Source organism: Physeter macrocephalus, chromosome 12 (assembly GCF_002837175.3).
Source record: "Physeter macrocephalus isolate SW-GA chromosome 12, ASM283717v5, whole genome shotgun sequence".
Classification (NCBI taxonomy): Eukaryota; Metazoa; Chordata; class Mammalia; order Artiodactyla; family Physeteridae; genus Physeter; species Physeter macrocephalus.
Window position 1 is genome coordinate 69,879,711 of NC_041225.1, and position 17,734 is coordinate 69,897,444.

Genomic DNA, 17,734 nt, shown 5'->3' on the forward strand with positions numbered 1-17,734 from the left:
CTTGTTTTCCATGGCCTTGGCAGTTTGGAGGAGTACTTTGATGCTAGGTACCTTGTAGAATGCTCCCACACTGGTATTTGTCTGGTATTTTTGTTGTGAGACTGAGGTTGTGGGTTATCAGGAAGAAGACCACAGAGGTAAAGTGCCATTCTCATCAGCATATCAACGGTACATGACTTATCACTGTTGATGTTAACCTTGATCACCTGGCTGAGATAGTGTTTGTCCACTGTTAAGTTACTCTTTTTTTCCCCTCCCTTTCCATCCTCTACTTTATCTCCATATTCTCAAGAAGCTCCATGTTTTTTTCCCACCAACTTCTGTTACATTGGGGGCTTTGGGATGAGGGATAGGGGAGTAAGGTACTGACCTCCTGGGTTTTTAGAGCATTTGTAACTATGGCATGGCTTATAATGTTCCTATAAATGTTTAATTACAATTACATCAAGAATAATCTGAAAATTTGAAAGAGAAATTGATTAAGCTGTGTATAGATGCTTTACCAACTCTCAGGTAAATACTGACGACACTTGTAGAAACGGACTGTGGCAATCTGTTGGTTTACCTGTGCATTAGAAATTTAACAGTTTGTTCTTGATGGTATTGACTCAGATTTAGAATGGGAGTAACTTATTAGACTACAGAAATAAATAGCGATTTTCTTTAAGATTGCTTAAAATGAAAATTAGGAAAATTACTAAATAGCTTTGTCAGACACCACATAATTTGGGTGCATACATTTTTCCTTACGTAGACAGGTAAGTGGAAAAGTTATGTTTTAGCGGTTGAAAATTTTAGTACATTAAAGTCAAGAAATATGATTAATTCCCTTTCTCATCTTTCTTCCTATAGCGTTTCATTTGTAGTTCTGTTCTACTTCTTGTTTTTACTTCTCAAAATCCATCCTCCCTTTCTTAAAAATATATTTATTTATTTATTTGGTTATGCCGGGTCTTAGTTGTGGCACGTGGGCTCTTTAGTTGTGGCATGTAGGATCTTTAGTTGTGGCATGTGGGATCTAGTTCCCTGACCAGGGATCAAACCTGGGCCCCCTGCATTGGGAGCATGGAGTCTTACCCACTGGACCACCAGGGAAGTCCCTCTCCTTTCAACTATACTTATTTGTGTACACCTATCTGTGTCTCTCACTAGACAATAAGGATAGTATTGGGTGGGCCAAAAAGTGCCTTCGGTTTTTTAAATAAAAATAAAAGACACATTTTTTCATTTTCACCAAGAACTTTAGTGAACAACATATTCACCCTTTTGTTCCACTACCTTCTGCCACTTTTCAGGCAACTTTATGATTCCATCTTCCTAAAACTTTTTATCTTTTTGAGCAAAGAACTATTCCAGGTACCTTTTTATTTATTTATTTTTTTGCTGTACGCGGGCCTCTCACTGTTGTGGCCTCTCCCGTTGCGGAGCACAGGCTCCGGATGCGCAGGCTCAGCGGCCATGGCTCACGGGCCCAGCCGCTCCGCGGCATGTGGGATCTTCCCGGACCGGCACACGAACCCGTATCTCACATAACCAAGCTGGGGCAAATGATTTTCAGTGCTTGATTTGGATATTTTGAGTGTGTCGGCTATCTCCCGCGTGATATAACATTGATTGTTCTTAATTATTGTTTCAATTTGATCGCAATCAACTTCAACTGGTCTACGCGACTGTGGAGCATTGTCCAGCGAGAAATCTCCAGCACGAAACTTCGCAAACCACTTTTGACATGTTCGATCTGTCACAGCACCTTCTCCACACACTACATAAATCTTTTTTGGCATTTCACTTGCGCTTTTACCTTTCTTGAAATAATAAAGCATAATATGCTAAAAGTGTTGCTTTTTTCTTCCATCTCCAATATTAAAATGGGTACACAAAATTCACCAATTTTGATATCTTTTTTTAAATGCTCATTGATATGACAAATGTCGCATACAATCTAACAAAATTGTTTTGAATGAAGTTAAAGACAACTAAGTGCTACTAGAGCCATCTTATGGAAAAAACTGAACTAGTTGACTAATTCTGGACACTTTTCGTCAGGTGCCACTTTCAGTTGGTCTAATTGGGAGCAGTACTTGTTGGAATTAATCGTTCGGTTTTCCAGAAGGAGCTCATATTAGAGGACTCCCTTCCAATCCCACCATATACACAACATCACCTTCTCTGGATGAAGACCGGCCTTTGGTGTGGTTGGTGGCGGTTCATTTCGCTTGCCCCACTATCTCTTCCATTCCACATTGTTGTACAGTATCCACTTTGCATCGCCTGTCACAATTTGTTTTAAAAACGGAATGTTTTCATTACATTTAAGTAGAGAATCGCATGCAGAAATATGGTCAAGAAGGTTTTTTTCGCTTAACTTATGTGGAACCCAGACATCAAAGCGATTCACATAACCAAGCTGGGGCAAATGATTTTCAGTGCTTGATTTGGATATTTTGAGTGTGTCGGCTATCTCCCGCGTGATATAACATTGATTGTTCTTAATTATTGTTTCAATTTGATCGCAATCAACTTCAACTGGTCTACGCGACTGTGGAGCATTGTCCAGCGAGAAATCTCCAGCACGAAACTTCGCAAACCACTTTTGACATGTTCGATCTGTCACAGCACCTTCTCCACACACTACATAAATCTTTTTTGGCATTTCACTTGCGCTTTTACCTTTCTTGAAATAATAAAGCATAATATGCTAAAAGTGTTGCTTTTTTCTTCCATCTCCAATATTAAAATGGGTACACAAAATTCACCAATTTTGATATCTTTTTTTAAATGCTCATTGATATGACAAATGTCGCATACAATCTAACAAAATTGTTTTGAATGAAGTTAAAGACAACTAAGTGCTACTAGAGCCATCTTATGGAAAAAACTGAACTAACCTTTTGGCCCACCCAATATTTTAAAGGTCAGCTAGCTTGTTTTTATATCCCCTACAGGCTGTGCTTATGGTGGGAACTTCCAAAGTATCTCAAATTCAAGTGCTTGGGATAATTGGTTTAGAGAAGAAACAGTAGTATATTTGCTGTTTCGACTATTTGAAACATGCCATGGTGTGTGGCTCCAGGGGACAGATCCTGGATGGATGTTGAAAGGTTAAAGTGAGGCAGAATTTTATTCCATAGAAGGAAGGACCTTCTAACAATTAAAGATGTTTAAAGTCATTAGGGGCTGCTTTGTAAGGTAGTGACTTGATGACTTCCTGCATTCAAAATTGACACATGCAATTCAATCCCAGGATGAAGGATTACAGGTTAACATGAAAATTTGATTTTACATGAAAGGATCCTGATGTTTAGAATTCATCATATGGTTTCTTTAAACATCAATACTTCTTTGTAGATTTAAAGTATGATTTGCTTTGCACATATTCACCTCAGAGTTTCTCCCTGACACATCTTTTCACAAAGCAAGGTCCAGTTGCAGCTGACTGAGCCTTGATTGAGTGGCATATTTTGTTTGAGTCTCTCATAACTGAAGCAGCTGATGTCTGTCCCAGTTTCCAGAGCAGTGTGTCTGTAAAAAAACTGCATGTGTCATATCAGCTTCCCTTCTCTTTAGCAAGCAGGGTGAAAGCAGTGCAGAGAGGCCATGGAAGCCCATGGAAGCAACTTCTCCAGTACAGGCCCTGTCCCGAGAGTGCTCAGTTCCAGTCAGTGCTACTCAACTGCAGAAAATCTGTGTTCACATTCACCTTTTTTTTCTATATGGACCTCCCTCTGTTGCACAGAATGCTTCAAACTAGGGATGGGGACTCTCAGAAAGACTCAGAAAATTCCAGAGCTTTGAACAGTTAATTCCTGCATGGTTCACTGCTTCACAAAGTTAATGGGCTGGAGGTCCTGACACCTCTTGATACCCATTCCTTCTAAGGCTTTAAAATATGGGTTGTGGTTGAGGGACCCAGTAAACAACACCCCTCTTCATTATGTAAGTTATTGACAAGTAAGACAATGAGTAAAGCAGAGTTCGGGGGATGTGTCTCAATCTTCAGGTAAGTAGACTTTGTAATAATCTGTACTGCAGAATTAAACACACCAACCCAGGCACCAGCAGGGCTCCCTCAACAAAACAGAAGGAATGATTCCTTTGAGTAACTAGTTCCCAGAAGGAAGAAGAGGAAGCACCTGGACTATGTATGTTTCTCCTTCCAAACTTAACCATTAGATAAGTCACTGCATGTCCCCGAGGAGTTAGGAACAGGTAGAGAGTGGCCAGGAGTGACACACTAGTGGATATTTCTCCCCGTTAAAGGAACTATCACAAGGGCAAAGAAACTTTCTCTCCCAGAAATAAGCAGTGACATCTAGAGGGAGCTCAACTATTTAGTTCTGGTTGTAGTACTTCAAGATGATCTGCAGAGCAGAGTTTTTTGGTGTGGAATGATAGGAGAAGTCAGGGATGTTGTATGGAGAGCAAATTGGGGAATGACTGTCCTTGCTCTACAGAGAGATAGGAAGGACGACATCACAGTCCTGTTTCCTGCTTTCCTTTTTTGTGTGTGTGACATTAAAAAAATCTGAGATCTAATTCACATAATATTAAATTCACTCTTGTAACGCGTTCAAACATACTAAATATAGTGTTTTTTACTGTATTCACAATGTTTTGCAGCTATCATCACTATCTAATTTAGAATATTTCCATCACCCCAAAAAGAATCCCTGCCCCACAGTTCGCTTTACCAGTCATTCCCCATCCCCTACTTCCCCCATCCCTCAGAGATGTCGCTGCCAAGGTCTCTGTGATTTCCTTGGACTTTGCTTCATGGTTTCAAGATGGCTGCTATCGCTTCAATCATTACATTCACCCTACAGTCAGGAAGAGAGAAGGAACAAGGATGAAACCCCTGGCTGAGACAGCCCCTGTCAAAGAGCTTTCTTGAAAGCTTCAACCAGTGACTTGGCTGAACCACTTGACATGGACCACCCCTTATAAGGAAGATCGGTAAATATAGAAGAGCATGTTGCTGCCTGAAGTAAAATCAGAATTCTGTTAGAAAAGCAGAAGGGGAAAATGGATTTTGTGTAGGGAACTAACAGTGTCTGTCACAGATATTCATATATTAAATACATTTAACAGCATAGTAATTACATTTGGTAGTCTTTCCCAAGTAGTGATGCAAAAGGACATAGTACAGAAAGACTTTGATCTCCCTGGTCTCGATCTCAAAATATTTGGTTTATAACCAAGACAACCTAAATTTCTGTTAAGTACCTATTGAATCTTTCACATATGATTTATCTCAGTCTTATTTTTTTTTCCATTTATCACTGCTTAAAGCAATGGGCAACACTTGTATTATCTACCCAATTTGTCAAGCAGTATGAACTTAGCCTAAAATTAAGTCTATTAAACTTAAAGGATAATCCTTTAGTTATACTGTTTTAAGATCTGTTTAATAAATGTATGTGTGCCCTTACTATTCATAGTTACAAATACAGCCACCATGTCCTGCTCTAGTCTTCTATCCCAAGTCCTCTAGGTTCTGTAAGACAACCAATTTAACCATTTCTTTTTTCAGTTCTATGGTTGTTAAGCCATTATTTATAAACAACATGCTCATATTAATATTTCCTGATTTGTCAACTTAGGCATTATGTAGTGACTTCTTGCTACCCTTTGTAGTATATAGTATATATAAACACACACATACACACATCAAACTATATATTATCATTTAGATAAAGCAGTAAAGTTCTGCTAGAATCAACACAGAAGTCTTATGATTTTTTCCAGCTTTGAGTGCAGTAAATTTATCATCATCACTTTGAAATTAAACTTAAACTCTAATCAGTATGGTTGCATGTATATTTACAATGTTAATAATGAATTACTACAGGACAGTAAAACAGTTCACTTAAATATTTATCAGCTGTTTTTTCTTTCATTCATTTATTCAACAACTATGAGCCAAGCTCTGGTCTAGGTGCTGGGGACACAGTGTTGAACAAGACAGAAAAACAAAACAAATAAATACCTAGTAATATCATATGGTAATTGGTTATGCATATCCAGGAAACATATAAGGATGCAGTGCTGTTTTAGATAAATTGGTCAGGGACTATTTCTCTATGGAGATGACATTGGTGCAGAGACATGAATGATGAGAAGGAGTCAGCCATGAGAAGATCAGGGGGAAGAGCATTTCAGACAGAGGGAATAGTAAATGCAAAGGCCATGAGGCAGGAATATGCTTGGCATGTTGAGGGACACGAAGGAGAAAAATTTGGCTGGAATGGAATAGGGCATTAGAAAGGGGCCTGGAGGCTGTGGTAACCAGAATGTATTTTATTTTGAGTGTGATAGGGAGCCATCAGAGGGTTTTAAGCTGGGAAAGGAAGTGATTTGATTTTACTTAAGGAAAGAAAACCACCTTGGCTGCTTTATGGAGACTAGACTGTAGGAGGGCAGAACTAGACATAGGGAGACTACTGAAGGGGGCCATTGCTGTGGATTAGTTGAGAGATTATGATAACTTGGACTAGGGTGTAAAAACATTTTTACCCATTTTTCTAGAAACAGTTGAAACAGAATTAAACTATTTTTTAGCAAGTCTTGAAAATGAAGTTTGGGGCTAGAAATAATTGGTAAAATGAGTGCAATGACATGGTTTTGAATATTTGACTATGTGTGGTATCCAAATAGGTCATGATCCTGATTTGGGGACTTGGCACATGCTCTTCCATCTTTAATGATTCCATTCTCATCACACAAATTTTTGCTCATCATTGAAGTATCAATGTCCCGTTTTCAATAAGTCTGACCTAAAATTACCCAAGACTGGGTGGGTCATTTGTTTGTCTTGTGAACTCCCACTTGCATCCTGGTTTATGCATCTTTCAACTCATAATTGTTCTATGTTTTATTTATCCTTAAAGTTTTATTTATTATTCATTTTTCTTTTTTTCCCCAGCTTTATTGAGATATAATTGCCATACAGCACTATATAAGTTTAAGGTGTACAGCATGATTTGACTTACATCATGAAATGATTATCACAATAAGTTTAGTGACTATCCATCATTTCATATAGATACAAAATGAAAGAAAAAGAAATAAATATTTTTCCTTGTGATGAGAACTCTTATGAGTTACTCTCTTCACAACTTTCAGATGTAACATAAGCATAAGTTAATTTTATTTATCATGTTGTACATCACATCTCTAGTACTTATTTATCTTATAACTGGAAGTTTGTACCTGTTGTCTTCTACATTTTAATTGCCATTTTACTTGTCTGTCTTCCTCACTGTACTGTAAGCTCCTAGATGGCAGGACTGTCTTATTTACTCATCTCATTCTCTGCAGAATTAGACAATGAATATTTGTTAAGTGAATAATCAGAATGTCTAAAAGTGTGCTTATTTTTTTTTAAAAATATTTATTTATATATTTTGTTGCACCAGGTCTTAGTTGTGGCAGGTGGGCTCCTTAGTTGTGGCATGCGAACTCTTAGTTGCCGCATGCATGTGGGACCTAGTTCCCTGACCAGGGATTGAACCCAGGCCCCCTGCATAGGGAGCATAGAGTCTTATCCACTGCGCCACCAGGGAAGTCCCTAGTGTGCTTATTAAATATATGAGTTGCCTGATTCTTAGATTATGTCTGTGTGAAAGGAACATTTCATTAGCAGATTGGAGTAGGTAATTTCCTTAACCCTGCAATGTGTTGGATAACTCTTTTAAAAATTCCTCAAATCCTGTCACCTTAAGCAAATGGCCTTTTTGTCATCAGTAAATAGATGGTGGAAGGGCTGCTGGGAATTCATAAATGTTGAAAGGATGTCGCTCTTCACCGGGGGTGGGGTGGGGTGGGGTGGGGTGGAGTGGGCAGCTTGTTGTTAACCTCCCTTTCTGGCAGCTCCTGTGTTTCTGGCAGTAAGTAGTAAGGGTGGAGGGAGCAACCTAAGTGACAGGCTGCCTGCTCTGCTCCAGCACCAAATCCAGTTAGAGTGCAGGACAGGGTTTTTTGTCTTTTCATTGTCCATGGTTTCTTTCAAGTAGCGCTGTTGACTTGTAAAATAGCTGAGGCAATATTGACATGCAAATACATGATTTATTACCAACACGAATTTGAACAGCATGAATGAGAAATGCATCAGACCTGCAGTACCCTACAAGATTGGAGTTTTCCCCTTTGCGATGCAATTCTTCACCTGAAATATAAATCCTTTTCAAACCTTTCCCAGACCTTCCTTTAAGGTGGAGCCAACCGTTGATTCTAAACTTTAGCGGGCATAAAAATCACCTGGAGAGCATGTTAAAATTGGATTCCTAGATGCAACCTGCAGAGTTTCTGTTTCTTGAGTCCTGGGGAGGAGCTTGACGATCTGATTTTCTAAAAACCTCTCAGATGATGCTGGTGCCTCTGGTTCATGGACCGCTCTGAATAGGAAAGAGCTGGACCATATGTTTCCAATTTCTGTTTACTTCAGTTGCATGTGCTTTCTTTTCTTAATGCTAACATCATTTGGGGCTGTTCACTGTTGAGAAACTCAGAGGGGAATATGCACAATAGGCTTGGACCCAAACCTTCAACTCTGCTTAGTCAGTGTCTTCTGGGATCCCCTCACTCCAGGAAAAAATGACTGCACACTTCTCCACAGTTCTGCCTGTTTTGTCTCTTCTACATGGTCTGGTTAACCTGAAGTTTCTCTTGAATTTTCTGCCCATTCCTTTTATATCTACTGACTCATGTCTTTCCCTCCATCTATATAACAGATTACCTTTCTGGTTCCTCTTCAGATCAATACTCCCCACTCATCCTTCCCTCACATTTATAGGTATCTTTTAAAATATTTTTTATAGCCCCATAAGAATTTCATTTGTGATACCATCCTGTCTTTGTTGCTCCACTATTCTTTTTTTCTTCATATTCATTTGGTACCACAATACACTACCCTCAGGAAACAAATGATACTCCTTGTTATTATAAATCTGCTTACAAAACTACATAAAATTACCCAAGCCACTGATCTTGTCTTCTGTATCCCCTTAACCAGGCTCAATTGCTGTTTGGAGAAGCAATATCTTTTGACCTCTCTGAGACTGATTTGATCTATCCCCTGTGATTTGCCTATTTTTTTTCCTAATTTTTAAAAATTGAGGTATAATTTACATTCAGTAATATTCACCCTTTTTAGTATACAGTTCAATGAGTTTTGATAAATGCATACAGTCATGTAACCACCACCACTACCAGCACAACTGAGACATAAAACAGTCCAATCACCCCCCCAAATTTCCCTCGTGCTCCTTTTCAGCACCCCACTCCTTCCCACTCCCGCCCTTGGCAATCACAGATCAGTTTCCTGTCCCTGTAGTTTAGCCTTTTCCAGAATGTGGAATTAAAATGTTTTATTACATTTAAACTTGAATTTAGTCCTTGTATTTAAAGAAGACATTCTATTTATTTATTTATTTTATTTATTTATTTTTGGCTGCATTGGGTCTTCGTTGCTGCACATGGGCTTTCTCTAGTTGCGGCGAGCGGGGGCTACTCCTCGTTGCATTGTGCGGACTTCTCATTGCCATGGCTTCTCTTGTTGCGGAGCATGGGCTGTAGGCGCATGGGCTTCAGTAGTTGTGGCTCACGGGCTTAATTGCTCTGTGGCAAGTGAGATCTTTCCAGATCAGGGCTTGAACCCGTGTCCCCTGCATTGGCAGGTGGATTTTTAACCACTGTGCCACCAGGGAAGTCCCTAAAGAAGACATTCTAAAAGCTGAGGGTGGGTACATTTTATGCCAGCACACTCAACTGTTCTTGTAGTAATTATTTTGTTTTATTTAACATTTTAAAATAGAAGGAATATGCAGTTTGGCGTTTCATTATACTTTGGTTTCAGAATATTATTCTTTTTCTCCAAAAATAACCTTCCTTTTCTCTTTTTGTTTTAAAAGAAAAGAATTTTTAAAAAACACTTTCTGAATACATTCAGATATTAAAGGTTTTATTCATTTCATTTACTTACTATTTAATAAACTAGATGAAAGCTAAGTCAGGAAATATATAATTTTTTTAAAGGTAGAAAACCTGACATTTCTTTTCATCTTTCTCTTATACAGGTGTTTGCTTCAGGATGGTAAGTCAACAATCTGTTTATTATTTTTTGCCATCTCCTTCCCACCCCCACTGTTATTTAGTCACAGAGACAGAGCAGTTATCTACTTAGTGCTAATCTATTGCTAATTTCCTCTCCTTGACAGTGAATGAAGAAATATTTGTATTTCTTTCAAGTTACTGGTTGAGATTTTTATTAAGGATGTCTTTTAAAAGTAGCCTATTAAAAACATTACAGCCTTCCTAGTTTTCCGTTAATATTTCTATGAATTTCGAAAGTACCTCTCTTGGGGTGATCCAATTAAACATTTTGATTAGGTATATTTAATACACAGTGTGGGGTCTTCCACTTGTTCTGGATGGAAGAATCTCTCCAGGCAAGGGTACATATCTTGAATTGCAAAATGAGAAAAGCCCATTGTTGCATAAGGAAGTGGTTCCTAGGTTTTTAAAGTTAAAACCCCTTGCTGCCTTTTAGATATTTATTTTTAAATACTTTAAAAATATCTATTTTTAAAATATAGTACTCCTTTCCTAAAAGTTAAACGTGGCATGTATTCTCACCAACTGTTTGAGCTGGGAATCACTAGCTAGGTCTCTGTTCCTAACCTCTAAATGTTCTAACAGGTTCCCACAAGTCAAGTCTCTGCCTTTTGAGATAGTCGCATCCCCTGGAGTTCAGATTGTCTCCTTTTTCATTATTATCTGTGAAGGCATGACATTTTCAGAACCCAGCCCTTCCAGCAATCCTAGCTGTAATCATCTTGGTTTGTGCTGCTTCATTTAGTTGGGGACGTGGAGTGTAGTGCGCTTGGTCACCCTGGCCTCCAAACAGGAGAAGAGCATGTTTCTAAAAAATGCTGGTATTCTGGCTCCACAAGAATTTTAGTGTGATGTAGTTAAAGTAATACAAAATAAAAATGTTTCTAGGTTTGCATGTGCTAGTAGCATAATTGAATTTGGAATCAGGAAAAGGAATTTTAAAAAACTATTACGAATAATAGGAGAAATAAATTTACTCATAGGCAATTATAACATTTGCGTGGCAAGTCCAGAGTCAACAGAAAACATTGGAATCTTTTAATCCAATACTTTATGTTGATCATAACTGGATATTTTTGCTCAGTGATTAAGAATCTTGGAGTGATCATCATTTGAAACCCAGATTGACAGTGTAATTTAGCATTAGCAGGTTGTGAGGTCAATGCAACTGAGTTTTGTGGATTCCAAAACACATCATGGAAATTGTTTTCTGAAATAATTCTCACCATCAGTTTATTTTCTCATAAAGTGCTTGTCTTTACTGAATGTGGAATTTAGCACACACACAAAAAATACCATTTAAATGAAACTTTTTGTAAATATAGGTATTACTATAGGTCAGCTACACAATCTTTGGCATAGACTATATTTTAAAGTAATCAGCTTTTTTGTGACCATACCTTTTTAAATGTTAGAATCAAGTATGTTGTAAATTCAGACCTTTGATGATGGACTTCGTCTCTCTTGTTTTCTCCTGAAACCAGTACACCGAAGATGAGGCAAGGAAAATAGGGGTGGTTGGCTGGGTGAAGAATACCAGCAAAGGCACTGTGACAGGCCAAGTGCAAGGCCCCGAAGAGAAAGTCAATTCCATGTAAGTCATAAGACTAATAACACACTCATGCAACTTATGAACTTATTTCAATGTTCGGTTGTACAATAAGAATAGAATTGATGGACCAAATTTAGTTTGTAGATTATCACTAAACCAACATGCTTTTAGGCAGACCAGCAAAGAAATTTTCAGAGTAGAGAGTGGAATTTCTACGTCTAGGAATGGATTTCCCAACTTGGGCAGGCCCTCAGAAAGAGCAATAGCATCACTCTCCAATCTGTAGGAAATGTGTTCTGTTCAGCCTCCTCTAATATGAGGGAAACATCCAGGGTCAAGTATTTCTTATCTGAAGTGGTTGTGACAGAAGCATAGTGCTTTAGGATGGTTCTTGAAGTTCTTAAAGAGCCTGCAAGGCAAAAAGTTGCCATTTCCTTTGTATTGTTTAAGTATCTTATTTATCTAATTGTAATTTTATTTTTACTGTCAATGAAAGTGTGTTTGATGAGCTGTATACTTACCGTAATATGAGTCCTTGCAGTGCAAAGGAGATCAGATTCAGTTATAGGGAATAAAGTGCCTTGTGTACACAGTGTTATTTTTAAAGCCGTTATCTTTTCAGCTTCCTAATTTCCACTGCTCTCTGTAGTCTTTTTTTTTTTAATAAAAATTGCTCCTATTTATTGAGCATTTGCAACATGTTAGGCAATGTGCTAAACACTTTACATGGATTATCTCATTTAATCTTCACAACATGTCTTACAAGGTAGCTACTCATTAATACCCAATTTATTTTATTATTTGCAATTTATCTTTGTTTTCTTTACTTAATGTTTTCAGATTTCAAGAGCAATACTTTTTTACTTGTTGTAATAAGTGAAGTAATAAAATGTAGGCAGGTATAAAAGCAAAGTTAGTAATCGGCCCCTCCTTTCTACTTCCTTCCCCTTTATGTAACCTGAGCCAGTGACTTTGTGCATCCTATCCAAAGCTTTCTTTTTCACTTAAAAATACTTAATTGTACGTTTAAAATTAGGGTTTTGCGTGCTTTTACTGAAATAGAATACTTCATGCATATTTTTCTGTAACTAGTATTTTTTACTTTATGGACGTTCAGCAATCAAGAACTATATAAGTACCAATTCCTTATTTTTTCTGATTTCTTTATGTATAGGTACATATTTGCATTTGTGCATAAACCATACCCCAACTTGAAGAGTGGGGTCCAAAATTCAATTTCATAAAACGTAGGGTAACAGTTAATGGAAAAATTATATTTTTCAGTAGGATGGTCACAAAATGCACAAATGAGAGGACTGTGAGACAACATTATACAGAACTAATAGTTCAATGGATGAGAAAGTGCCAGATGACTATGATATAGTTTGAGAATGGGGACCACATGGAGGATGGATGCTCATGCCAATCATGTTGTACCCTAATCCATGTTGTAGCAAGTTTTTGATTAATTTCCTTAACATAATCATATCATACATTCTGCCCATTTTTCCTTTCCAACCCTTGCACACCCTTCTTCCCTGCCATGCTGCCAGTCATCTGTGTTAGCAACCTGTGTGTGTTTCCTTCCATGTTTGTCTCCGTGTTTGCCTTTACACAACACACACACAAACACTTGGGTGCACATATATTTGGGGGTTTTGTTCAATGTTTGCTTTTTTTAAAAATGGGATTGTGGTGTATGCACCTCTCTGCATCTCACTTTTATTTTATTTTACTTTTTTAAATATAATTTTATTTATTTATTTATTTTTGGCTGTGTTAGGTCTTCGTTGCTGCGAGCGGACTTTCCCTAGCCCGCTTTCACTGTGGCAAGCGGGGGCTACTCTTTGTTGCGGTGCGTGGTCTTCTCATTGCGGTGGCTTCTCTTGCTGCAGAACACGGGTTCTAGGCACATGCGCTCTGTAGTTGTGGCTCGTGGGCTCCAGAGCACAGGCTCAGTAGTTGTGGCTCACGAGCTTAGTTGCTCTGCAGCATGTGGGATCTTCCCAGACCAGGGCTCAAACCCGTGTCCCCTGCATTGGCAGGAGGATTCTTAACCACTGTGCCACCAGGGAAGTCCCTGCATCTCACTTTTATCACTCAAAAATACATCCAGGAAAATCCCTCCAAGTCAAATGGTGTAACACTAGTTCATTCTTTTTCATGGCTGCTTAATATTCTACAGTATAGATGTACCATTATTTATTACCTTATTGCTGGGAACTCATTTTGTTACTTTTTATTTTTATCTTTTTCTGCAATAAGAGCAATGAGGGATTGTCAAAAGCTTTTTGTAAAAAAAATTTATTTTATTTATTTATTTATTTTTGGCTGTGTTAGGTCTTCGTTGCTGCGAGCGGACTTTCCCTAGCCCGCTTTCACTGTGGCAAGCGGGGGCTACTCTTTGTTGCGGTGCGTGGTCTTCTCATTGCGGTGGCTTCTCTTGCTGCAGAACACGGGTTCTAGGCACATGCGCTCTGTAGTTGTGGCTCGTGGGCTCCAGAGCACAGGCTCAGTAGTTGTGGCTCACGAGCTTAGTTGCTCTGCAGCATGTGGGATCTTCCCAGACCAGGGCTCAAACCCGTGTCCCCTGCATTGGCAGGAGGATTCTTAACCACTGTGCCACCAGGGAAGTCCCTGCATCTCACTTTTATCACTCAAAAATACATCCAGGAAAATCCCTCCAAGTCAAATGGTGTAACACTAGTTCATTCTTTTTCATGGCTGCTTAATATTCTACAGTATAGATGTACCATTATTTATTACCTTATTGCTGGGAACTCATTTTGTTACTTTTTATTTTTATCTTTTTCTGCAATAAGAGCAATGATGCAATAAACATTTTATTGGTGATTTTATTTTTATGAGATAGATTTCTAGGAGTGTGATTTGTTCGTTGAAGTGTCTTGCGTACTTTTAATTTAAAAATATTTGCCTGACTGCTTTTCAGAACAGCTGTAAACAATTACATTTTTTTCTATTCATCTTGTTGGCAGTTGGTACTGTTGAACTCTCATTTTTCTTTTATCTGATTTGGTGTAGAGTGATATATAATTTTTTTTACTGTAGTTTGCATTTCTCTAATTGATAGTTAGTTGGAGCATCTTCATGCTATGTGGATTTGTTCTCATGGATTCCCTTTTCACATCCTTTACCAATTTTCTCACTGGATTGCTTGTCTCTTGCCAATTTTTAAGAGCACTTTGTATATTGGTGATGACTACTAACTCATTATCTGTTATCTCTTTTCCAAGTATTCCCCAAATCTATCATTTGCCTATTAGTTTTGTTTATGGTAGCTTTTGCAACATAAATTGTTTTTCATTTTTATAAACTTAGATATGGCTATCTTTTCTTTCTGGTTAAAAAACAGATTGTGTGTTGTTTCTTAGCTTTCCTTCTAACTTTTTGTTGCTTTATTTATTACATTAGGCATCTACTCCATCTGGAATTTGTTTCTTATTTATAATATGAGATTGGAGACTATTTTCTACCAGATGGCTGAGTTATGCCAGCACCATTTATTAAATAGTCACTCTTTCCCCATTGAATTGAGATACGTTTTTGTCATATATTAAAAGCTCATATAAACTGGATTTTATTTCTGGTTTTTCTGTTCTGGTCCACTGATTGATATATCTATTCCTATACTAATACTCCATATTGATTTAATTACAGTGGCTTTATAGTATATTTTCTTTCATTATTCTTTTTCATTCACTTTTTTGCTTTCTTAGGCATTTATTTTTTCTCTAAACTTTAAGATAATTTTTTCTATTTAATTAGAATAATATTTGTTTTTTAAACTTTCCTAATTTTCTTACAAATATGTTTTTTGAAAAAAGAAAACTTTCTTTTTTAAAACAGTTTTAGAGTTACAGTAGAATTGTGACAATAGTACAAAGGGTTTCCGTATACTCCTCACCCTTTCCCCATTAACATTTTACATTGGTATGATACATATGTTACAATTAATGAACCAGTATTGATGTACTGGGTATTAAGTAAAGTCCATAGTTTATTCAGATTTCCTCAGCTTTTACCTAATGTCTCTTTTCTCTTTTAGGAGCCCATATTTTACTTGCTTTTTTTTTTTTTTTTTTTTCGCGGTACGCTGGCCTCTCACTGCTGTGGCCTCTCCCGTTGCGGAGCGGACACGCAGGTTCAGCGGCCGTGGCTCACGGGCCTAGCCGCTCTGCGGCATGTGGGATCTTCCCGGACCAGGGCACGAACCCGTGTCCCCTGTATCGGCAGGCGGACTCTCAACCACTGCGCCACCAGGGAAGCCCTTACTTGCTTTTTAATTGCACATTTTTATGATATAAGAGAATTGTTATTAAATCTTTCCATCTAAGAATATGGATATCTTTTTCCATCTAAGAATATGGATATGAAAAAGATATTATTCAGATTTTAAAATTTATCCTTCAATGTGATTTTATGGTTGTCGCCATCTAAGTTTTGTGCTTTTCTTGCAGAGTTTATTCCTAAGTATTTGCCTTAGTCAGTTTGGCCTTCAGTAACAAAGCACCATATAGACTGGGTGGTTTATAAACAACAGAAATTCTCAGAGTTATGGAGGATGGAAGTGCAAGATCAGGGTGCAAGCATGGTCAGGTTCTGGTGAGGGCCCTCTTCTGGGTTGCAGACTGTTGACTTCTCATTGTATTCTCCCATGGCACAAAGAGAGCTAGTTAGCTCTCTGGCCTGTTCTTATAAGGATACTCATCTCATTCATGAGAGTTCTATCCTCATGATCTAATTACCTCTCAAACACCCCACCTCCAAATTCCATCACATTGGAGATGAAGCATTAAGCTATAAATTTGGGGAGGACCCAAACATTCATTCCGTAACAATATTTTATTGCTTTTTTTCACAATTATGTATGGAATATTTTTCCCATTTTTGTTTCCGGGTATTTATGCTAGAATAAGGAAAGCCTAATGATTTTTGGATATTTATCTTATATCATAGAGTTACTTTATCAAATATTCTCATTAATTGTAGTAGATTTGATTGTTTGTTGTTTTTTTTGTAAACTATAGTCTGTTAGATTTCCAGTGTACAATTTTGTAGTTAGCCAAAATAGTGTATCTTTTATCCAGTGTTTATTTCATTTGCTAGACCTCCTCACAGCAATGTTGAATAGTAATAGCCATAGCAAGCATTTCTGTCTGGTTTCTGATTTTATTTGAAATGGCTTTATTTTTTCACCATGATGATGAAGAATGATGTTTGCTGTTGATTTTTGGTAAATAAACTTCATTACATTGAATTTCACTCTTGCATTCCTTGAATTAAGCTCTGGTTGGTCACAGTGTGTTATTCTCTTGAGTCATTGCTGAATACTGCTTCCCAATGTTTTATTTAGAAATTTTGCATCTGTACTTATAAGTGAGATTATGGTTTCCTTTTTTTGGGGGGGGAGGGGTGTTACTGTATCAGGTTTCGGTGTTAAAATTTCTGCTGGTTCATGAAATATATTAGGAAGTTTCCCTTTTCATGCATTCTGGAATAATTTAAATAATATTGGGATTACTGTTCTTAGGTTAGCTGAAATAAGTTATGAAATCACTTGGTCCTGGTGCTTTCTTAATGATAGGCCTTTAATCACCTTTCCAATCTGGTCTATTGTAATTGGTGTATTTGGGTTTGCCACTTGTTCCCAGATTCATTTATATTTTGCTAGGAAATTATCCAATTCTTTTTTGAAATTATCCACTTGTCCTAGGGTTTCAAATTTGTGGTTATAGATTTTATAGTTTTTAAAATCTCTTCTGTATCTGTGTTTATATCTCCTTTGAAAATTCCTAATCTTATATAGTTTTATTCTCTCCTCATTTTTCCTTAATCAGTCTCGGAAGAAATTTATCTATTTTATTGGTATATCTTAAAAAGTAGCTTTTGGATTTATTGATCATTTCTACTTTTTTGGTTTTCCATTTCCTTAATTTCAACTTTTATCTTTATTAATTCCCTCTTTTTTGTTTCTTTGCTGCTTGGTCTCTAAGTCTTCAACTTGAGTGGTAGTTGCCTTTAATTTTAGTCTTTTTACATTAAACATGGTGA

At 37.4% G+C, this 17,734-nt stretch overlaps 1 protein-coding gene across 5 annotated transcripts in view; it reads left to right on the forward strand.

Moving 5' to 3' along the window:
- ACYP2 (acylphosphatase 2) overlaps positions 1–17,734 on the forward strand; it is a 172,121-nt gene that overhangs the window by 4,406 nt on the left and 149,981 nt on the right. For 4 of the 5 annotated variants that reach the window (XM_055089178.1, XM_024119086.3, XM_055089179.1 and 1 more), the window contains exons 2-3: positions 10,074–10,090; positions 11,595–11,704. In XM_055089178.1, coding sequence (XP_054945153.1) covers positions 10,074–10,090; positions 11,595–11,704 — 127 coding nt within the window. Of the gene's footprint in view, positions 1–4,449; positions 4,954–10,073; positions 10,091–11,594; positions 11,705–17,734 lie in introns of those variants that run through there. The other variant, XM_028496565.2, reaches the window with a different exon arrangement.